This window comes from Melanerpes formicivorus, unplaced genomic scaffold, assembly GCF_026170545.1.
Source record: "Melanerpes formicivorus ecotype bairdi unplaced genomic scaffold, bMelFor1.0.p_v2 SCAF_96, whole genome shotgun sequence".
NCBI classification, from domain to species: Eukaryota; Metazoa; Chordata; class Aves; order Piciformes; family Picidae; genus Melanerpes; species Melanerpes formicivorus.
The window spans coordinates 1,463,826-1,487,016 of NW_027142448.1; the positions used below are offsets into that span (position 1 = coordinate 1,463,826).

At 50.5% G+C, this 23,191-nt stretch overlaps 1 protein-coding gene across 1 annotated transcript; it reads right to left on the bottom strand.

Moving 5' to 3' along the window:
• Positions 1 to 1,912: 1,912 nt before the first annotated feature.
• Positions 1,913 to 21,367, bottom strand: FOXM1 (forkhead box M1). The gene is made up of 9 exons (XM_068166055.1): positions 21,321 to 21,367; positions 18,108 to 18,683; positions 15,030 to 15,178; positions 14,602 to 14,814; positions 14,063 to 14,191; positions 13,460 to 13,504; positions 12,540 to 12,615; positions 10,875 to 11,056; positions 1,913 to 6,664 (listed from the first exon to the last, which is right to left on the bottom strand). Exons 2-9 carry the CDS (start codon positions 18,634 to 18,636, stop codon positions 5,660 to 5,662), a joined length of 2,328 nt encoding a protein of 775 aa, XP_068022156.1. The 5' UTR covers positions 18,637 to 18,683; positions 21,321 to 21,367; the 3' UTR covers positions 1,913 to 5,659.
• Between the last annotated feature and the right edge of the window lie 1,824 nt (positions 21,368 to 23,191).

Below are 23,191 nucleotides of genomic sequence, written 5' to 3' on the forward strand. Positions count from 1 at the left end.
GAACAAAGAGGACAGCTTTTGCCTATGGGAAAGGTGTGGCTGTTGTGGTGCTGCCCAGGTGCTGTGCTGTTTTAAAGCAGATGCACAGAAGGAACATGTCTGGATGACAATTGTGTTACCTGTTCTGTCTGTGCCAAGAACTGAGGGACTTGTGACTTCCTATCCCATGACACAAGAACCTGTATGCTTCCACCTGTCTGAGTGACCTGTATACAGCACTCAAGCTTCAGTATGTGCTCCCCCCCTGTACATGCTGTTGGTACTGTGCTGTATTGCCTTTTGCTCTGCCTGGTGCAGTCTCCTGAGAGAAGGCAGCTATTCTTCCTCAAGGTAAGACTCAGTGCTGTCTCCTGATAATGGGGTTGAGGACTAGGTAAGACCAGGCCCAGCAGTCCTTCATCACAGGTTCATCAGGGTGGAGCTTCAGCTAGCGAGCTGGTTCTTGCTGTTTGAAGGGTGAATCTGTCCAAAGGGAAAGAGTTCAGAGTATTCTGCTCTCTGACAGTGCACTTAAACTCAGCTCATTTCTGCAGAACAGCAATAGACATCAACAGCAGTGCTCAGCTCACTGAATGCATGCTTGTGCAGAATGGAAATGATGGGTTTGTGCTCAAGGAGTTCTCTGCTACACATCCAAACTGACTGCAGAATTTCTGCCCTGCTCACCCAGCTTCCTGCTCTGACTGTACACATCAATAATTATCTCCCTGCAGCCAAACCCAAAGCCTTTGGGTTTGTTTTGTAAACTTCCCCTCAAGCTGTGCCAGGGGAGGTTTAGGCTGGAGGTGAGGAGAAAGTTCTTCCCAGAGAGAGTTGTTAGCCATTGGGATGTGCTGCCCAGGGAGGTGGTGGAGTCCCCATGCCTGGAGGTGTTCAAGAGAGGATTGGATGTGGCACTTGGTGCCATGGTCTAGTCATGAGGTCTGTGTTGATAGGTTGGACTTGATGATCTTTGAGGTCTCTTCCAACCTTGGTGATACTGTGGGACTGTGATTTGCTGAGGACACAGCATTGGGAGGAGTGGCTGACACTGCCAGACAGTGAGACCTGTACAGGCTGAAGGGTTTAGGAACCTGATGAAAATCAGCAAAGGCAAGTGTTGAGTGCTGCACTTGGAGAGGAATAATGCCCTGCACCAGTACAGGTTGGAGCTGACCTGATGGATAACAGCTCTGGGGAAAAGAACCCAGGAGCGCTGGTGGAGCTCAGGCTAGCCCTGAGCCAACAATGTGGCCAAGAGGACCAACAGCATCCCAGGGTGCACTAAAGAGTGTGGGCAGCAGGTCAAGGGAGGTTCTTACTCTGCCCTGGTGAGGCCTCATCATGCATCCAGTGCTAGGCTCCCCAGTTCAGGAGACAAGGAGAGAGTCCAGCACAGAACCACAAAGATGCTGAAGGGACTGGAACACCTGCCTTACTAGGAGAGGCTGAGAACTGGGTCTGTTTAGCCTGGAGGAGAGCAGGCTGGGGTGGGGGGGGGATCTCATTAATGCTTACCATTACCTAAATATACCTAAGAGGCAAATACCAGGAGGATGGAGCCAGACTCTTCTCTCAGTGGTGCCATGACAGGACAAGGGGCAATGGGCACAAATCAGAACACAGGAGCAAGAAGCAAGGTGAAAGGGAGACAGAGTGTCTTGAGAAACCCAGGTGCTCCTGACAGTTGTATGCAATGTGCTGACAGGAAGAGCCACAAAGCACACAGCAGCCCTCCTCTGCAGCCTCACGACCACCATGTTGCTTTCTCTTGCCCCTAGGCTCACTGCTTCCTCTCAGCTCTCCTTCCTAAGAGAGATGTGCTGAGTACCTTTGGTCAGTTTTCACAGCAGCCTGAGAGAATGCTGGTACAAATAAGGAGCAATGAGGTCAGGAATCAATAATAATATATTATTTATTTATTGATTTGGCTCTGCCTCCCACACAACACTATACAAAGGTTACACAAGTGTGGCAGCTCGCTTCAGGGTCATCTTCACAACAGGAATGGTTACAGGTAGTCTGAGAACAGCATTTGGAAAGGAGAGATCCAAAAGCAGCAGTATTACCCACCAACAAAAGGGAGGAACTTCCTGGGGACTTTAGGAATATATCAAACACTCTCAATGCTGTTTGCTGGTTGAGAGAATATTCTCTTAGTGGAAAATCCTCCTGAACTGCTCCAGCTGCTGAGTCTATGTGTGGGTGGGTGAAGACCCAAAGCCAAAGAGCTCGCTCACTCTGCTGCACACCAGGTGGGGGTTGGTCTCTTCTCCCAGGCAAGCAGCACCAGAACAAGAGGACACAGTCTCAAGCTGTGCCAGGGGAGCTTTAGACTGGGTGTCAGGAAGAAGCTCTTCCCAGCAAGAGAGATTGGCCATTGGGATGTGCTGCCCAGGGAGGTGGTGGAGTCACCATCCCTGGAGGTGTTTAGGAAGAGCCTGGCTGAGGCACTTGGTGCCATGGTTTAGTTGATCAGATGGTGTTGGGTGATAGGTTGGACTTGATGATCTCTGAGGTCTTTTCCAACCTGGTTAATTCTATTCTATTCTCTTTTATCAAAGCCATTTAACTTTGTTGCAGGTTACCACCATAGAGAGCATTTCCCAAAAGCCCAGGGAACAGAAGTAGGCAGCAGGAGCAGGCAAGTGCCTGTTCCTTTGCCCAGACATGTCCCAGCACAGGGGTCTATGTGGGGTGGTTTTAGCCTATGCCTTTAAAATCTTTTCAGATCTTGAAGAGAAAGAAGTAAAATGCAAATAAATCACTATTGGGTGTAAAAAGGAAAAGAATGATAGTTCTAAACAATCCCATTGGAGAGATAAGGGACTTCAACCAGTTGAACCAAAACAATCTCTCTCTCTTCTCGCTTCCTCAGGCTGGGAGATGCTAACTTGCTTCTGCTTGACCTTGGCTGCACTGCTTTTGTTGTGACTGATACTAACTTCTCTGCTTCTGCCTCTTGTCCCTGTTGTACATGGGGTAAGGGGGAGGCAGGAGCTAGGAGCTTCCCCTGGTCCTGGGCCTGGGGCAGCTCTTGTGGTGTTTATTAATTGTAAATATTGTATATTTGTACATGTTCATTGCATTCCATTGTAGGTTTGCTTCTAAGTACAGCTTCATTTGCTCCCAACTGAGCTGGTCTGGCAACTTTAATGTTGGGGGGGAATTTCAACCCACCACACTGTGTCATATTGTGCCTGGCAGGGCATGTGACCTGGGGGGAAGGGCTTATGTGAGTTCTTGCTGACCCACAGCCCTGGGAGGGGGGAGGTGTCTTCCCCTAGCTCCCTCTATCCCAGCTTCTCTGCTTCCCCTCCATCCTGTCTTCCTCTGGGGAGGAGGGGCTTTGGATGCACTGCCACAAATGCTGACTTCAGTCCAGGCTAGAGGCATTTGCAGAGAAGGAATCAAGACCTCCTGCCCTCAGTACTGGCAAATCAATCCTAAACAAAATACACTTACAAGGCTGCTGGCACCCAACAGTTCTTCACCCTAAACCTTTCTGAAGTACTTTCTTACTTTCTGTTTAGAGGCAAGGAAAGCCCAAGACTCAAAAGCAATAGAGTGTCAAGCTCTAAACACTGGCAAAACCCTTGTGGTTTGAAATTCATAGGGCAAACATATTTATCAATGTCAGCTTCAAGCTGGGCAGTCATTGTGTGCCAGGCAGAGAGAAATGCAGATCAGAGTCTCCAATATCCCTCCCCAGAGCAATGGGAATAATATTCATGGACACAAAGTGCTCAAAACATCTTCCAAGGGTGAATCCCCTCTACTAAGCACACACCAGAACTGCAGTTCTGAAGCCTACACACTCAAATCTGGTTTTGTCTTAAGAGGCAAATGCACAAACAGTTTTGAGCTAGGCTTGTTTGACATGGGCAAAACAAAGCAAGCAGTCAGCTAGTGGAGTTCTTTATACTGAGTTTGTAAAGATCTACTCATGAAGAGCAGGAAACAGCATATTGTATGAATCAAGGGGCTGAGCAATCAAATCTGATGTGGTATGGCCAAGGTAGCTGAAGAAAGTCCTAATGACCACTTACTCACTGATGCACTGGCCAAACAAAAACCCACTGTCTGTGCTCTGGCCCAGCCTGAACACACTGCCATGGGTAAAAGCAGTGGAGACAATACTCAGATGTGCTCCAAATAAAGCTGTATTGCATATGTAGATACCTGAGCCATCATTTGTCTGTGAGCTGAAGGATAAGGTCTTCCCTATGGCACCTCTTGACACTGAGCTCTAGAGAACTGGGCTGAGTTGGCCTAGTGCACCAAGAGAAACATGCTTTGGATTTCCAAGGGACACTTTCTAGTTGGAATCATAGAATAATTTTGTCAGCAAACACCTTTAAGATCATCAAGTCCAACCACTGTCTAAATGTACCAGGTCTGGTACTACACCCTGCCCCTCAGCACCACGTCTCTGCCTCTTTTAAACACCTCCAGGGAGAAGGATCCGATCACTTCCCAGGGGAGCCTGTTTCAATGGTTGAGATCCCTTTCAGTCGAGAAGTTTCATTTAATATCCAACTGAAACCTCCCCTGGTGCAATTTGAGGCCATTTCCTCTCATCCTGTCACTTGTTCTAGGGAGAAGAGACCAACACCCACCTCACTACAAACTACCTTCAGAGAATTGTAGAGAGTGAGGTCTGCCCTCAGCCTCCTTTCTCTGGGGTAACCGATCCTAGATCCCTCAGCTGCTCCTCACAAGACCTGTTCTCACACTCTTCCCCAGCTTCCTTGCCCTTCCCTGGACTATATAGGTTCTTTCACACATTTTCATCTGATGATTGCAACCAAGGCAGCTTTAACCATTATGTAGAAGCCCATCTCACTACAATAGTGACTCTGTCTAGTGCTCTAGGTACGTGATAATAGGACTCTGGAACCAGAAGAGCTTGATCCAAGCCCTTTTTCATCCCAGTGTGTAAAAAAGAAGCAAACTATGATTTTTATGCTGCAATACAAATATTTTCTGTTGCAATATGCTGCAACCAGTCTCAATTTGACCTCAGCCACATGTAGGCCATTTTGGAGATCGTTCCGAACAGCCTAGATCAATGTGCTGCTAAGCCTAAGATTAAAGACCAGTCACTTTGGCTTTTGCCTAGGGTAGAAGAACACAGGACTTGTGGAACCTTTTAGCAGCCAAAATACCCCCACAACCCTACAAGAATAAAGTTATAATTAGAGGCTAATTTAAGGAATGTACAGTATTTACAGCCATTTAAACTACACATAGATAGTAAGTAACAGGAGGACCAAGGGAAGGAAAGTAAAATCAGAGATGGGGGAAGGTTCCCAAGCTCTTTGCTATTGTACATAACTGAAGAGTGCATTCATTTCCTCTGATACCTTAAGTAGCAAATGCTACTTAAGGCCTACACCTAGGTGTTCTCCTGATAACCTCTCCAGGGACTCTTCTCTCTAACACAAGGTTAGAGAGGTTCTATCTTATTCCATATAAAGCCTATTGCAACGTGTATAGGGAGCTCATAGCAGCCAATGGGCCTGTCTCCCAGTTTAGCAGGAGTCAGTAATGCCCTCTGTTCCCATGGATGTGGGAATGAAGTGAAAAGCAGATAGTCTCCTTAGACTCCACGAACAGATCTCAGAAGAGTAGAGTGCTTCCTGTAATGTCAAGAGTCAAATCCAGTCCTCAGGTCAACTTACTTCAGTTCAGGTATGAGCTGAGACCAGCTAATGTCTGTTCCCAAGTTTTCATCCTCCAGGCCAGGAAAGCTGATATCTAGAAGGATTTTGCTCAGGCTGTCATTCATGGTGTCCAGGATGAGACCCTCCAGGAGCGAGCGGTTTTCGGTGAGGCCAGAGGCCGGCAGTTCCACAGGTGATTGCTTAGACTCATGGATAAGAGCTGGGGAGCTGGTGAAAGGGGCAGGCTCCATGTCACTGGATTCTGCATAGAGCAGTTCCCGAGGGGACTCAGGAAGGAGATTTTTAAGGGGTGTGGTGGTAAAATCCAGCAGGTCTTGGTTCTCCTGGAGGGGTGTAAATGGCAACTGAAGAGTTCTCACTGGACTGAAGTCCAGCTCATGACTTCCCTTGGCTGAGGATGCAGACTTCCAGGGGTCAAGGGCCCCTACTGGTGGGGTAGTAGTTATTGAGACTTTGCTGGGAGTGGAAGAAACTGGCAGTTTGCTGAAGATCTCTTTGACTGGTGTTTTAAAGGGCTCCTCCTGCCCCGGGGAGCAGCTGAGCTGTGACACGCTCTCCAGCGGCTGGCCCTCCTGCGGGTCAAAGCCACTGCCTTCCGGCAGAACGAGGACAGGCTCCTCTGAGCAAGGCAGGGCCAGGCGCTGTTTCCTCCTGGATCTGCCCATCTCCCTCCTCTTTATGACTAATGTGTCAGGAACACCCTTAGGTGGTGACTTCAGTATGGTCAATTGTTTCTTCTCCTTTGTGGAGGAGACTGGGAGCAAGAAGCTTGTCTCTTCCTTTACCATTAGGGTTGAGGCAAATGGCAAGAGCCAGTCATCCAGTTGAGAGCCTTCTTCCTCCTTTATACAGACACTCTCAGGGAAAGAAGGCTCACCAGACTGGGAGCTGTTCTCCTTTAGAGAATGAGCTGAGGAAAATAAACCTTCATCACATTGACTCTCCTCCTTGACAGCAGCCATAGGTAAAGAGGATGAATCTTCTGCAGAGAGTGACGTCTACAAAGAAACACAAGGGATACACAGTCAGGATGCAAGGACCCAGACCACTGTGTCCAGTTCTGGGCCCCTCAGTTTAAGAAGGACATTGAGAGACTTGAAGGTGTCCAGAGAAGGGCAACAAGGCTGGGGAGAGGCCTTGAGCACAGCCCTATGAGGAGAGGCTGAGGGAGCTGGGGTTGCTTAGCCTGGAGAAGAGGAGGCTCAGGGGAGACCTCATTGCCCTCTACAACTACCTGAGGGGTGGTTGTAGCCAGGTGGGGGTTGGTCTCTTCTCCCAGGCAAGCAGCACCAGAACAAGAGGACACAGTCTCAAGCTGTGCCAGGGGAGGTTTAGACTCAAGGTGAGGAGAAAGTTCTTCACCAAGCAAGTCATTCATCATTGGGATGTGCTGCCCAAGGAGGTGGTGGAGTCCCCATCCCTGGAGGTGTTCAAGAGGGGATTGGATGTGGCACTTGGTGCCATGGTCTAGCCATGAGGTCTGTGGTGACAGGCTGGACTCGATGATCCTCATGGTCTCTTCCAACCTTAGTGATACTGTGATACTGTGATAAATGATAGGGGGAAGAGGAAGACTGACACTTCAGGGCAGCAGCAAAGGAGGCTCTTCACAAAGCATTTACTGTAAAAACAGTTAGAGACTGAGCTGTGTGAAAATGATACAAAGAAGGCACAGATCACATGAGAAGGGTTTTAGCTAGGTGACTCGAAGTCACATCCTTCAGAGCACTTCTGCTGTGAAGAACTTCTAGGAGCACAGGCATGAGGCAAATAGTTCTGGAAAAGTGTAACCCCTTTGACTCCTCCTGACACTACCTACATGTGAAATAACAAAATCAAGGGGAAAAAAATGAGGTCATCAAAACAGACAGCACAGGGGAAAGGTGAATCGCAGAAGAGGACATAAAGCAGCAGGCATGCAAGGGAGCACAGGGTTATGGTTAGACAGGATGGAAGGAGTGAAAGCTTTACCATGTCTAAGCAGTCCAGAGCAGTGAGTGAGATGCCAAGAGAAGGCCCTGTTCAATAGCTGTTTTGCCTGAGCCCAGAAGAGCTGGGAAACCCATGGAATCAGACAAGAGCAGGTAACAAAAGCCTCTGGGAAGAGGCTACATGCAAATGTTCTTCCAGAAGAAGTTCCCTCATTGGCTGTCTCTGCAGAGATGTCAAGACACTAAATATTTTAAGGGCCATTTTCTCCATTCTTACTTCTTTACATCCAAGGGAAAATTGTCATGACCAATCCATAGAGCCCCTCCTGTGGTGAGTGACAGCCACAGCCCTACAGCAGCTAGAAGGTAGCGACAGTGGAGGCCAGGGACAAGCAGAGTCCCTCAGGGATCAGTCCTGGGACCAGGCTTGTTCAACATCTTTGTGGGTGCCATGGACAGTGGCACTGAGTGCACCCTCAGCAGGTTTGCTGATGACACCAAGCTGTGTGGTGCAGCAGACAGCTGGAGGGAAGGGATCCATCCAGAGGGACCTGGACAGGCTGGAGAGGTGGGCACAAGCCAACCTCAGGAGGTTCAACAAGACCAAGGGCAGGGTCCTGCAGCTGGGTGGAGGCAATCCCAGGCACAAATGCAGGCTGGGCAGGGACTGGCTGGAAAGCAGCCCTGAGGAGAGAGCCTTGGGGGTGCTGGGGGAGGAGAAGCTCACCAGGAGCTCTCAGTGTGCACTTGCAGCCCAGAAAGCCAACCAGAGCCTGGGCTGCAGCAGGAGAAGTGTGGCCAGCAGGGCAAGGGAGGTGATTCTCCCCCTCTGCTCAGCTCTGGGGAGACCCCACCTGGAGTACTGCCTCCAGTTCTGGAGCCCCTATTGCAAGAGGGATCTGGAGGTGCTGGAAGGTGTCCAGAGAAGGGCCAGGAGGATGAGCAGAGGGCTGGAGCACCTCTCCTGTGAGGACAGACTGAAGGAGTTGGGGCTGTTCAGTCTGCAGAAGAGAAGGCTCCCAGGTGACCTCATTGTGGCCTTCCAGGATCTGAAGGGGGCTACAGGAAGGCTGGGGAGGGACTGCTCAGGATCTCAGGGAGTGATAGGACTAGGGGGAATGGAATGAAGCTGGAGGTGGGGAGATTGAGGCTGGAGGTGAGGAGGAAGTTCTTCCCCATGAGAGTGGTGAAGCCCTGGAATGGGTTGTCCAGGGAGGTGGTTGAGGCCCCATCCCTGGAGGTGTTTAAGGCCAGGCTGGATGAGGCTGTGGCCAGGCTGATCTAGTGTGGGGTGTCCCTGCCCATGGCAGGGGGGTTGGAACTAGATGATGATCCTTGTGGTCCCTTCCAACCCTGACTGATACTAGGATACTATGACAGGAGAGCAGGGGTTTCCACTGAGCAGTTAATGGGAGCTTAGTTTTCAGGGCAACTAGTGGTGTTCCCCAGAGGTCAGGACTGGGTCTGGTCTTGTTCTATATCACCAAGGAACCTAATGAGGTTCAACAAGGATAAGTGCAGTCTCCTTCATCTGGGAAGGAACAATAACTGCACCAGTACAGGTTAGGAGGTGATCTGCTGGAGAGCAGCCCTGTGGAGAAGGGCCTGGGAGTCCTGGTGGACAACAAGTTATCCACGGGACAGCAATGTGCTCCTGTGGCCAAGAAGGCCAAGGGGATCCTCAGGTGCATTAAGAGCAGTGTGTCCAGCAGATGGAGGGAGGTTCTTCTCCTCTTCTACTCTGCCCTGGTGAGGCCACACCTGGAATATTGTGTCCAGTTTTGGGCTCCCCACTTCAGGAGGGACAAGGATCTGCTGGAGAGAATCCAGCGGAGAGCTATGTTATGTGGAACCACATTATGGTTAAGGGTCTGGAGCATGTGCCCTGTGAGGAGAGGATGAGAGACCTGGGGATGTTTAGTCTGGAGAAGATTGAGAGGGGATTTAATAAATGGTTATAATTATCTGAGGGCTGGGTATTGAGAGGCTCTTCTCCATTGCACCCTGTGACAGGACAAGGGGCAATGGATATAAACTCCAGCACAGGAGGTTCCAACTCAACATCAGGAGGAACTTCTGCGCTGTGAGGGTCACAGAGCACTGGAGCAGGCTGCCCAGAGAGGTTGTGGAGTCTCCTTCTCTGAAGACTTTCCAGACCCATCTGGATGTGTTCCTGTGCAACCTGTGCTAGATTCTATGGTCCTGCTCTGGCAGGAGGGTTGGACTTGATGATCTTTGAAGGTCCCTTGAACCCCTAACATCCTATGATCCCATGACCTGGATGAAGGGAAAGAGTGTACTCTCAAGTTTGCCAGTGATACAAAACTGGGAGGAGTGACTGGAACACCATTGGGCTGTGCTGCAGTCCAGCAAGACTTGGATAGGCTGGAACCCCATGCATCAACACGTTAGGTGTTGACCTGCTGAAAAGCAGCTCTGCAGAGAAGGATGGGGAAGTGCTAGTGGTCAACAGGCTGACCAGGAGCCAACAAATGTGGCCTGATGGCCAGAAGAACAACAGTATTCTAAGGTGCATTAGAGCTGTGGCCAACAGATGGAGGGAGGTTCTCCTCCATTCTACTGTGGTCTAGTGAGGCCACATCTGGAATACTGTACACAGTTCTGGATTGCCCAGTTCAAGAAAGACAGGGAACTACTGGAGTGTCCAATGATAAGGGGACTGGAGCATCTCTCTGACAAGGAGAGGCTAGGAGACTTGGGGCTCTTTAGAATGGAAAAGAACAGACTGAGAGGGGATCTTATCAATATCTGAAGAGTGGAGGTCAAGAGCATCACTCTCTCCAATGATGCCCAGTCACAGGACAAGGGGCACTGAGCACAAACTGGAACACAGGAGGTTTCACTTAAACCTAGAGAAAAAAGACCCCAAGATCTTCCCTCTGAGAGTGCAGAGCACTGCAAAAGGCTGCCCAGATCAGTTAGGGACTCTCCTTCTCTGGAGAATTTCAAAACCCTCCTGGATGTGACCCTGGGCAACTTGCTCTAGCCAAGGCCACTGTAGCAGGTTGGTTGGACTGGGTGATGCTCAGGGGTCCCTTCCCTCCAGCACCTACCAGCGTGCGATTCTGCGACAGTGCACAAAGGAATCCTATGAGGAATCGGGTCCAGAGAAGGCAAGCTACAGGGAAAAACCCAAACACACAAACCAGAACAACAATAGCAAAGCCACCAACTCCCAAACCAACATCAAAAAGCCACCAGAAGGATCAGACAAAAAAGCCTCGAGCTCTCATAAAACAGGTAAGGAGAAACCCACCTTGGGGGCAATGCGCACGCGCTTGCTGCTCCGGAACGCCTCCGAGCTGCTGAGGGATGCTCCCTGGGCCACAGAGAGAGGAACCTTCACAGAAGGCTGCAAGACAAGAGGCTGACTCAAAGGAAACTGGATGGGCACCAGGTAGGAGTTGATGCGAGGAAGCAGAGGCTTCATTTTTCGCCCTGGAAGGGAATAGAAGGGACTGGCTAGACTCTTACCTTCCCTCTGCTGACATCCTGGTGTCTAACAGGGAGTCTCTCTAAATACATCAAAATAAACATTCAGAAACATTGTTCAGCCTTGGGAAGGCTCAGGGAAGACCTTATTACCATGCACCAGTACGTAAAGGGTGGCTACCAAGTAGGAGGACACTCCCTTTTTACACAGAGTCACATGGAAAAGACAAGGGGCAATGGGCAAGGGGTAAAATGCATTCCTGGGAGATACTGATTGGACTCCAGAAGAAAATTTTTCACCATAACAGTTAGACATTGGAATAATCTCCCAAGGGAAGTAGTGGATTGCCCTACACTGGACAGTTTTAAGACTGAGCTTGATAGGGTGCTGGGCCACCTCATTTTTTCTATTATCATATTATCACAGTATCAGTCAGGGTTGGAAGGGACCACAAGGATCATCTAGTTCCAACCCCCCTGCCACGGGCAGGGACACCCCACACTACATCAGCCTGGCCACAGCCTCAGCCAGCCTGGCCTTAAACACCTCCAGGGACAGGGCCCCAACCACCTCCCTGGACAACCCATTCCAGGGCTTCACCACTCTCATGGGGAAGAACTTCCTCTCCACCTCCAGCTTCATTCCATTCCCCCTAGTCCTATCACTACCTGAGAGCCTGAGCAGTCCCTCCCCACACAAAAGTGACAACCCAGCACTGATCCAAACTACAACTAAAGAGATGAGAATCTGTCTGGCTCCTAAGGACAATGTATTCATCACTACAGAACAGCCTAGCACTGAGCATTGTTTGTAACTGCTAATTCACTCAGGACCTACTCAGCCTTCAGTTCAGCTTTCCAGCAAAGCCACTGACTTCAGTACTTGCAACTGGCAAACTGAACCTCAGGCTGAGAGTGGAAGGCAGGCAGCCTGAGGTCTGTCAGACAGCAGTGCCATGCTTGCCAATGGACTACACAATCTCTACTCTGCCTGCCCTGCTCTTTTGCAAACCCTTGCTGTAAGCCAGTCAGAGCTTATCTAAGGGCCAATGCCACTGATAGATCAGGACTGGAAAATCTGGGAGCAGCACTCTAAGGGTCACATGTAGAAAGGTTGGAACAGATGATCCTTGGGGTGCCTTCCAACCTGGCATTCTATGACTCTGATTTAACCACCTGCCTCCTCTGCTCAATTTGGGGACAGAAATCCCAAACCAGAAGATCTGATGAAGAAGAGAATAGTCCTCCATACAGATCCTAGCCCTCAAGCTGGGGCAAATTCTGCTGTCATTCGAGTATCCAATCCCCTCCATCATGTCCTCTCCAACATAGTAAGATACTGCCTTCAGCTCCATACTTGACAGTAGGTAAGCTAAGCTGTCAAATCTGGACAAAAATTGCCACTTATATTCCTAAGGGAATCTTGGAGAGTGCCCTAGACTTATGGGACTGATTTGGGTCTTCAGTCCAGGCTAAAGCAGACACTCACGGGAATTCTGGGGTTCAGTTTTGCTGCTGCCGGTGCTTGCCATGCTCTGGGAACCTGGAAGGTATCCTTTTTGATGCTGCATTCATTGGAAAAGAAGAAAGAGAAGAAAAGAAAGTTCTTTAAAGAAAGGAATCCACCTTTATTCCACTGCCTCATTCAGAACTGTGAATCCAGAAGCCTGGGCTGTGTTAACACGGAGAGAGCAGCGGTTAACATCCAGCATTTACAGCAGCTATATTTGTGCCACTTGCTGGTTGGCAGCCATGCCACCTCAAAGACAAAGAGCAGGCATGACAGGGCAGCTCCAGCTGCAGGCTCTACTGCAGAAACAGCCTGGTTTTGGTGTCCTCAGTGCCTGAGGAAAGGTGAACACAATAGCTTTCTTGTATTCTGCTTATACAAACCACAGACCAGCTAGACGTTCAAGTGGAAGAGCAGAGGCAACGGAGGAATGAGAAGTCTAAGCAGATGGAGGAGAGAAGGCTGCAGCCATGGCACAAAAGTGTTTGACAGGCTGTATGAAGGGAGCTGTGCCAAGAGCCACAGCAGTTTCATCCTTCCAAGAGTCACAATGCAGCTGGGCTCCAAAATGAAAAGGAGCACAGAAGGATCCTATTCTCTCTGGATCTGAGCCCAGCAGTGTCTGGGTTTATTCTCTGAAGCCTGGCAGTGCCCACTGCAGTCTACTTCAGCAGTAGACTTGTGGTTTCTCAAAGCTGTACAGGTCTGCCAGCTGTAGAGAGCTTATTCCCTGAAAGCAGTTAAGCTTTGGCCTGCCCCCTCTCCCCAGAAAGGGTGTGAGTGGAGCTCTATGACTAGGTGCAGCAGTGACCTAGTTCCCCTCCCCAAGTCTCTTGTCCTTTTTCAGTAACTGGTGAGAGAGTGGAAGCCCAAGCCCCGAGCCAGAGGGTAAATCTTACCAATTCAGAGCCCTCAGGTGACGTTGGTGACCCCGAGTCCAGGGGCTGGTGGCAACAAGGCATCGAGAGGGAGAAAAATGAGGGGAAGTTATCAACCAAGGAGGGAACAAATTGGTCATTTTGAAGTTGTATAATCTGAGCACAAGAGACAATCTGCCCACCCACTGCAGAAAACACAGAGTTGTCTAACACACACATGCCAGGCTCACAAGCTGTTTCTCCCACAGAACAGCGCTCTCAGAGCACCCTCTGTCCCTAGCTGGGGCAAGGCAATGCCATCCTGTGACTGCCTGCTCAAACGATGCAGGAATTCCTCGTTGACTTCAGTGGAAAGCTTCTCACAAGGAATTTGAATCAGGCCCAGGGAAAGAAGTGGAACAAACTCACTATTACATTTGGCAGACAACCTGAAGAAGAGCCCCACCCTAGCGCAGCTCCAGCTCACGTGTACAGCCACGGCACGCTTTCAAACACAGGAGATTGACTAAATCCAGGTTCCATAAGCAGGCTGATGGCAAAGCAGCTTAAAATAAACTGCATCTGGCTGCTGTGGCATTTGGGAAGTGCACAGCCTATCTCACTTTCTTTGCAGGCAGCACTCACCTTAAACACCTGGTCCAGCGTCAGGCAGCGGTTTGCATCAGGGTGGATAGTCCAGAAGGAAACTTTGCCGTTGGCGGACGTCTCGCGGACAAACATGTCGTGAAGGGACAGGTTGTGCCGGATGGAGTTCTGGAGAGAAAGGAGGAGCAGGTTGAAAAGCAGTAGTTCTCTTATCAGTACTGCAAGGCTTACCTCAGATGTGACTGCCCTGGCAGAGGGATTACATTCCAAAGGCTAGGCAACGTGGACCTTCATAGTCACTGCACACCTAGCCCATCCTGTCATCAGTCTCTTATTCTATTTACTTTTGAGGTCCTTATTCTTACTCCAGTGATCAAACATCACATCATCTCACCTAAGTGGAATGAGAAATGGGATAAAAGAAGTGGAACAAGGAACATCTGGAAGGAGAGGGTATTTTGGGTGGGGTGTTTAAATGAACTTCCACAGAGCTTTGCAGGCTGGGGAGCAACTTCTCATTTTCATCCAAAATAATATCCCCCCCGTGGCCCTCAGCAACTCGAGGGCTGGCTTGTTACCTTCCAGCCTGGCTTTGCCACATGTTTAAAGTATGGAAAATGATTCTCAATCCAAGTATAGATGTCCTTCAGAGTCATACGCTTCTTCTCAGTGCTGTTGATAGCAAACTGGATCATGGCCATGTAGGAGTAAGGAGGTCGCTCTGACACCGAATCCTGCCAGGAGGAGGGGGGAGCAGTAGGCCTGGAGGCAGTGGCATAATCTTCTTCAGTCTGAGAGACAGAAGGAACGACAATGAGTGCTCACAAAGTCGATGAGATGGGCCATGAAACATTCCTGGATCTTCCAGGTTGGGCTATTCGAATCAGTAAAGGCCAAACTTGGTTACTTAAGAGATGGTGATGCCTAGCTCTTGCAAGTCTTCTGGCCCACAGGGACTACTTCTCTCTCAGAGTGTTTAGCACCCAGCCTGCTGCCTCCTGCTTACCTTGATTCTTTCCTGCAGAGGCACCCGGTTCTCTTTCGCCACGCCTTGCTTCACCGAGGAGGGGCTTAGCCCATCAGATCTCATCTTCCCCAGCCACTGGATGTTAGTTAGGCTATCATCCAACATAGAGTTGGTGGTTTCACCACTGCCTGTTGGGATAACAAGCCCATAGCTCTGCTTACTCCAAAGGAAGCCTCTCCGCCCTTCGTCTCAGCTGCCACAGGGGAGGCACTAGCCTCGCTGCTAAATGAGGCACCCTTGTCTCAAGACAAGATGCTGTTGCAGTGCTAATGTTTCTTGTGGAAGGGATTCAATCTTGAATTCCTGATTTTGTGTCAATCTGCCCCATTCCTGGAAAAGGCTGCAGCCTTAAAACCGAGCATTCAGCCCAGACCGTGGCTCTCAAACGAAACAGGACAACACTGATTTCAACAACTCAACTATTGTTAGCTACAGGGTGAACCTAGCAAGCAAAGCCCAAGGAAGGCAGTGACTAACTGAAAGACCTAGTGCAAGACCCAAGTCAATAGCTCAGGCATATCCAGGTCTTTGAACTGCAGCAACAGAAACTAACCCAGTTCCTTTATTTCCTGTAAGGCTGACTGGAGCAATATAACCATTTCAGCTGCCTGTGGGCTCCTGACAGACAGCACTCTGCTGTGGGATAAGATTTGCTGCAGCCCAGAAGCTGCACTGCTATTTAAAGCTGCTCATATAAATTTGATGCAAACAGTGCTTCAGAGTAAAATCCATCCCACTTCTGACATCTATTCAGCAGTTTCCAGAGACAGACAAAGAACAAACATGCCACTTACTTATTAGAGGCTTTTTCAAAGCTCCAGGGCCATGTGTTTTGTCACTGGCTAAGGTACCCTATGTTAGTTTTGAATTCAGCTACACAGCTCACTACAAGAAAGACACTGACTTGCAGGAGTAGGGCCAGAGAAAGGCAACACAGCTGGTGAAGGGTTTTCTGAGAAGCAGCTGAGGGAACTGGGGTTTACCCTGGAGAAAAGGAGGCTGAGGAGACTTTATCACACTTCATGACTCCCTGAAAGGAGGTTGGAGCCAGACAGGTCTTGGTCACCTCTCCCTGGTAACAAGTGATAGTATGAGAGGGAAATGGAATAGAATGGAACAGAACGGAACAGAATAAGACCAGACCAGACTGGCAAGAGGACACAGTCTCAGGCTGTGCCAGGGTAGGTTCAGGGTGGAGGTCAGGAGGAAGTTCTTCACAGAGAGAGTGATTGCCCATTGGAATGTGCTGCCCAGGGAGGTGGTGGAGTCACCATCACTGGAGGTGTTCAGGAGGAGACTTGATGGGGTGCTTGGTGCCATGGGTTAGTTGATTAGGTGGTGTTGGATGATAGGTTGGACAAGATGATCTTGAAGGTTTCTTCCTGCACCAGGGAGGTTTATGTTGGGTGTTAGGAAAATTTTCTTCACTGTACACATTCTCAACCATTGAACAGGCTCCCCAGGAGGGTGGTTGAATCTCCAATCCCTATCCATCCCTGGAGGTGTTTAGCCTGGAGAAGAGGAGGCTCAGGGGAGACTTTATTGCTCTCTACAACTACCTGAAGGGAGGTTGTAGCCAGGTGGGGGTTGGTCTCTTCTCCCAGGCAACCAGCACCAGAAAAAGAGGACAGTCTCAAGCTGTGCCAGGGGAAGCTTAGGCTGGAGGTGAGGAGAAAGTTCTTCACCGAGAAAGTAATTGGCCATTGGAATGTGCTGCCCAGGGAGGTGGTGGAGTCATTGCCATTGGAGGTGTACAAAAAAGGATTGGATGTGGCACTTGAAGCCATGGTTTAGTTGTCAGGAGGTGTTGGGTGAGAGGCTGGACTTGATGATCTCTTTTCCAACCATATTGATTCTATGATTCTAAAAGAGGCACAGATGTGGTGTTGAGGGACATGGTTTGGCACCAGACTGGGTAGAGTTAGAGAATGGTTGGACTCAGTCTTAAAGATCTTTTCCAACCAAAACAATTCTATGATTCTATTACACTTTTTCTAAATTAACCTTAGGGGTTTGTTCATCTAGGCTCTGTATCCTCAAGCCAGCCCTTCTGTTTTCCCCAACACTACAAACTCACTGCTTCTGACCCTTGGTTCTGCATTCTGATCTCGTGAGACCTTGCCTGGAGAATAGAATAGAATAGAACAGAATAGACCAGACCAGGTTGGAAGAGACCTCAAAGATCATTGTGTCCAACCTATCATCCAACACCACCTAAACAACTAACCCATGGCACCAAGCACCCCAGCAAGTCTCCTCCTGAACACCTCCAGTGATGGTGACTCCACAACCTCCCCAAGCAGCACATCCCAATGGGCAATCACTCTCTCTGTGTAAAACTTCCTCCTGACCTCCAGCCTGAACCTCCCCTGGCGCAGCCTGAGACTGTGTCCTCTTGTTCTGGTGCTGGTTGCCTGGGAGAAGAGACCAACCTCTGCCTGCCTACAACCTCCCTTCAGGTAGTTGTAGAGGGCAATAAGGTCACCCCTGAGCCTCCTCTTCTCCAGGCTAAGCAACCCCAGCTCCCTCAGCCTCTCCTCACAGGGCTGTGTTCCAAACCCCTCACCAATTTTGCACTTCTCTGGACATCTTCCAGCAAGTTAACCTCCTCCCTAAGCTGAGGGGCCCAGAACTGGACACAGGACTCCAGGTGCTGCCTAACCAGTGCATACCAGGAGTATGGCCTCCCTGAGGAGGGCCCCAAACATTCTTCATTATGAGGATGGTGAGACACTGGAATGTGTTGCCAGATCAGCTGTGGACCTAGCCTGGTAGGAGGTGTCCCTGCCCATGGCAGGGGGGGTTGGAACTTGATGATCTTTAAGATGCCTTCCCACTCAAGCTGTTCTACAATTTCTTTCACCAAAAATGTATCTACTTCAGCAGATCCTTTAGACTTCCCTACACACACATAACTCTACAGAATCAAACCCATAGCTATTTTGCAATGAAGGAAATGCTTTCCATTACTGAGTACAGGTATCTGAACACTATGTTCCCTGGCCCACTTCACATCAGTTTATCTGTCAGGACAAGAAGAATGTTGCAATTACATACTGTTGTTCTCCTGTTCATTTCCAATCACTGAATCAATTCCTGAATGCCAGAGCACTGCTCCTCCTGCAAGGCCAGCTATCTTTTTAACAGTCTTCTCTCTCTCTTGGCCATTTGCAGCCTTGGTTGCTGCACTGGGTTTCTTCTCCAAGGGGAGATGCTGCGAGGGTATCAGACCTGAGGAGCGGGACCTGCCCCCACTGCTGATGAGAATGAACTTGTTTGGCCCGTTGCTGCCACATTCTTTCCCTTTCACTGTCAGTGCCTCTATGATGCTCTGGATATCAGCATTAGCAGGGATGGCCACCACTTGTGTGTTAGGCATGGTAGGGTGGTCAATCATCTTGATTCCTGCCGGGAATTTCTGCAGGCCAGCGTGCTCTTGGTCTGCGGGCTGGCTGCCGGGGGCGTCCTGCTGGCTGCGCTGCTGAGCGCCGCTCTCAGCCCCCGCTGAGGCGCCGGACGCATCGCGCGGGGGGAGGCTCAGCTTCCGGCGCTTGAGAATTAAGGGCCTCCGAGGGCTAGTCCTCATTGTGGATCTGTGCAGTCACTCTCCATTGAAAGGGACAGAACCAAACCCTGCAAAAGAAGAGACACAACATAAAGCATGTAGGGGGCAGGAACACCTAGGAAAGCTCCAGCAAATCACCACAGGCCTCGCACAGAGCACAGACTCTCAGCAGTGGCTACAAAGCCAGACACAAGGAAAGCAGATTAAAAATGAAAGCATTTAAAAGGGTTGATGAGGCTAGTGGGAAATGGTGCTGCACCTCCTTGACCTACAGTTTAACAAAGGACAACAGGAAAGATATTTGCAGGGTAGAAAATTTGCATCACAAGATGGGAACCACAGAGCACATAAAGACAAGGGAAGTATCACAGTATCACCAAGGTTGGAAGAGACCTCGAGGATCATCCAGTCCAACCTATCAACACAGACCTCATGACTAGACCATGGCACCAAGTGCCACATCCAATCCCCTCTTCAACACCTCCAGGGATGGGGACTCCACCACCTCCCTGGGCAGCACATCCCAATGATGAACGACTGGCTCAGTGAAGAACTTTCTCCTCACCTCGAGTCTAAACCTCCCCTGGCGCAGCCTGAGAATGTGTCCTCTTGTTCTGGTGCTGGTTGCCTGGGAGAAGAGACCAACCTCTTCCTGGCTACAACCACCTTTCAGGTAGTTGCAGAGGGCAATGAGGTCTCCCCTGAGCCTCCTCTTCTCCAGGCTAAGCAACCCCAGCTCCCTCAGCCTCTCCTCACAGGGCTGTGCTCAAGGCCTCTCCCCAGCCTTGTTGCCCTTCTCTGGACACCTTCAAGTCTCTCAATGTCCTCCTTAAACTGAGGAGCCCAGAACTGGACACAGGACTCAAGGTGTGGCCTAACCAGTGCAGAGTACAGGGCACAATGACTTCCCTGCTCCTGCTGGCCACACTGTTCCTGATGCAGGCCAGGATGCCCTTGGCCTTCTTGGCCACCTGGGCACACTGCAGGCTCATGTTTAGGCAGCTGTCAATCAGCACCCCCAGGTCCCTCTCTGCCTGGCAGCTCTCAGCCACTCTGACCCCAGCCTGTAGCTCTGCATGGGGTTGTTGTGGCCAAAGTGCAGCCCCTGGCACTTGGACTTGTTGAATGCCATCCTGTTGGACTCTGCCCATCTGTCCAGTTGGTCGAGGTCCCTCTGCAGAGCCTTTCTACCCTCTAACTGACCAACATCTGCTCCCAGCTTGGTGTCATCTGCAAACTTGCTGATGACTGACTCAATGCCCTCATCCAGATCATCAATGAAGATGTTAAAGAGCACAGGGCCCAGCACTGATCCCTGGGGCACACCACTGGTGCCTGGCTGCCAGCTGGCTGTGGCACCATTCACCACCACTCTCTGGGCTCAGCCTCCAGCCAGTTCCTAACCCAGCTCAGAGTGCTGCTGTCCAAGCCAGGGGCTGACAGCTTGGCCAGGAGTTTGCTGTGGGGGACGGTGTCCAAGGCCTTGCTGAAGTCCAGTATGTATATGTGCTTTACAGAAATGGGGATGTAAAGTGATTTGACCAGTGTCAGCCACCAGGCTGACAGGGGGGACACTAGAACTCAGAACAGCCTTGAGTCTTCTAGCTCATCATTGTAACCAGCTGATCTCAGACAAAAGGGAATTTAACATATGGTTTAAGGACTGAGAAGCAGAGATTTCCTGAACATCACAAAGGGACACAATAAATGCAGCAGAAGTTAGGTGCTTTAAAGTGTAATGTAAATGCTTTTAGCCATTCCTTCTGTAGAACTGTCAAGAACCAGTTAGATGCATTAGTCAACAGAATGTAATTTAAGAGTCAAACATTAGGACAACAGACAATTTAGATTACAAAGTATAAAGCAGAGGAGATGAAACTTAGAGTTAATGCTTTCAGGCTAAGATGTGGTGTGTCCCTTCTGAGAATACCCCTTGTAAATATCACACCATTCAGGAATTAGGTGGAAGCTGTCTCCTGCAGCAAGCTGTACCAGGACAAGAGTACAAACTGTACCTGCTTAGCATTAGGGATAGCAAGCAGAATAAAAATGAATGAATTCAAAAGGCCTTTGGCATTGTTAGATTTTAAGCTGGCCAGCCAGCAAATAAGAACATTCTCAGCAGGGATTTCTGTACGAAGACACAAACTGGAAAGAGTCTGGCAAATAAAAACATCAAGCTGGCTCCTAAAGGGCAGGGAGTAGACAGCCCTGTGACCAGGGACTGCCCAGCAACCGAAGGCTACTAACACAAACGTTCACAATTACACATGCGACCCTTTGGCACCAGTTCCACTCCCTCAGAAAGAGACTCCCCGCGGGACAAGGGTAAAAGTCGCCTTCAGCTAGCCCCTAAGGCATGGCATTCCCAACGGGAGCGAGGCACTTCCTCGGAAGGCCTCGAGCCACTGCCCCCAGCATAGGCCCAGGAGCAGCCCTGCGGGTGCACTGCCGCAGAGATCGTAAGGGGAAAGAGCGCTAAAGGCTTCTGGGCTCTTTCTTCACCCGCTCCACCTCCAGGCCCGCCACGGTCGCCCGGAAGTCTACCTGCTGCCCCAGGGTCCCAGCGCGGCGGCCCGAGCCCAGGCGCTTTTCCCTCTTCCTGCCGCGCAGCCCCCGCAGGGCTGTCGGGCCCTGTCTCCAGCCGCTACGGAGAGGCGCCCTGACACTCCGGGAAGGAGTGCCGAGGGCAGGGCGGAACTCACCGCTTCCCCGGCCCGGCGGGACGTACAGAAAGAGACAACAACCCCCCGGTCCGGCGCTGGCAGCTGCGATGCTTTCCCGGTTTGAATTTGGCGCCCGGCGGGGCGTTGGTACCACGTGCCGGGCTGGGCCAATCAGGCGCGGCGGGCGCGGGGCGCGCCAATCGGCGGCGGCGGCGCATGCGGAAGTACCGGTAGCCCGCCAAGGGCCGGCGCTGCTTGGGGTGGCCAGCGCTGTGCCGGGCCCGGGAGGCGGAGCCGCGCTGCCGCTCCTTGGCCGTTTGGGCAAGCGGTAGCGAGGGCTTTGTCCTGGAAGAGCTGCTCCCACCCCGGCGGGGACGGTTTGGGAACGTCCTTCTGCAGTGTTGTCCCGGGCCGAAAGCCCTGCGTGCGGCAGAGCGCCCGCCGCGGGTGAATGCGGAGCGCCGGGGTGCACCGCTTCACGGGCTGCGCTCGGCTGCAGGGGCTCGCTGCGCTCCCTCAGCAGCTGGGAGAGCGCTCAGGCAGCTGCGGTCTCACGTATTCGGTAAGAGAACGCATTTCTCCGAGTCTGTCGTTATCTTTGGATTTCCTTGCCTGCGGTGAGCTCGTTTTGAATGGACAAAGAAATGAAATGTCTTTTGACTTAAATAATTCCCCAGGTTAAAAAGCAAACAAACCCCAGTAGACCCGCGCAAGGCATGCAGAATACCGCAGGGGAATAACAGGTATGCTCTGTGCTGAAAAACCTTACAATGGAAAAAGTATAGGGAGGAAGCAGCTGCAGTTAGAAGCTGGCTGGTTTCTCAGCCCTGCAGTGTTGGACTCAGCCCTACAGGTTGGACTCGGTGATCCTCGAGGTCCTTTCCAACCGAAGTTATACTGTGATACCGATACTGTATGCTGGGGTTACAGCCCGGGACTATGGATTGCACTGGGTCCTGGGGGGAAAGACGTTTTCCTGACTTTTGGCTCCTAAGGTATTCTGTAACTGGACTGACTTAGTTGTTCACACTAGCTAACTATCTGGTTTCTGAAATACTTAGTAACTAACTGGATATAGCTGGTCACTAGGTCTACTATTCCTGTACCAATGTTAGTTGTTTGTTTTCCCCTATTCTCAGCACTGGTGAGTGCTGGAACCTTGAGTACTGGGTTCAGTTTTGGGGTCCTCACTACCAGAAAAACATTGAGGTGCTGGAGTAGATCCAGAGGACAAGAAGGCTGGTGAAGTGTTTGGAGAACAGGTCTTGTGAGAAGCAGCTGAGGAAACCGAGTTGCTTAGGCTGTAGAGCAGGAGGTTGAGAGGACTCTATGGTTCTGTGCAGCTCCGTGAGAGGAGGCTGTAGAGAGGTGGATAGTGATCTCTTCCCTCTAGTAACACGTGATGGGATGACAGTACACAGCCCTAGGTTGCACCACCACGGGAGGTTTATGTTGGCTGTTAGAAGAAGCTTCACTGAAACGGTTCTCAGTCGCTGGAACAGGCCTCCCGGGGTGGGGGGTGCAGTTGAAATCCCCATTCCTGGAGGTGTTTTGGAGATGCAGATATGTAGAGCTGAGAGACATGGGTTAGCAGCAGACTTGGTAGAGTTAGGGAGCTGTTGGGCTCCGTGACCTTAGAGGTCTCTTCCACCCGAAATGATTCCATGGTTCCATGGGTGTCTTTGAAATGACTTCTGATTTTTTCATGAAGAAAACCTGTGTGAGTTTGCCTCTCTTGTGTGTCCAAGATGTGTGCTTTCATGGGAAACTCATTTTCCTGGTAAGGCTTACTCTCACCTAAAGGCCAGCTTTTAACTCCTTCGGGACAGTTGTTTGCATCTCTCTCACCCTTAATAGATTTGGCTATGAGCTTTAACGAAGCTCCTGAGTATTCATCTATTCTGCTGTGC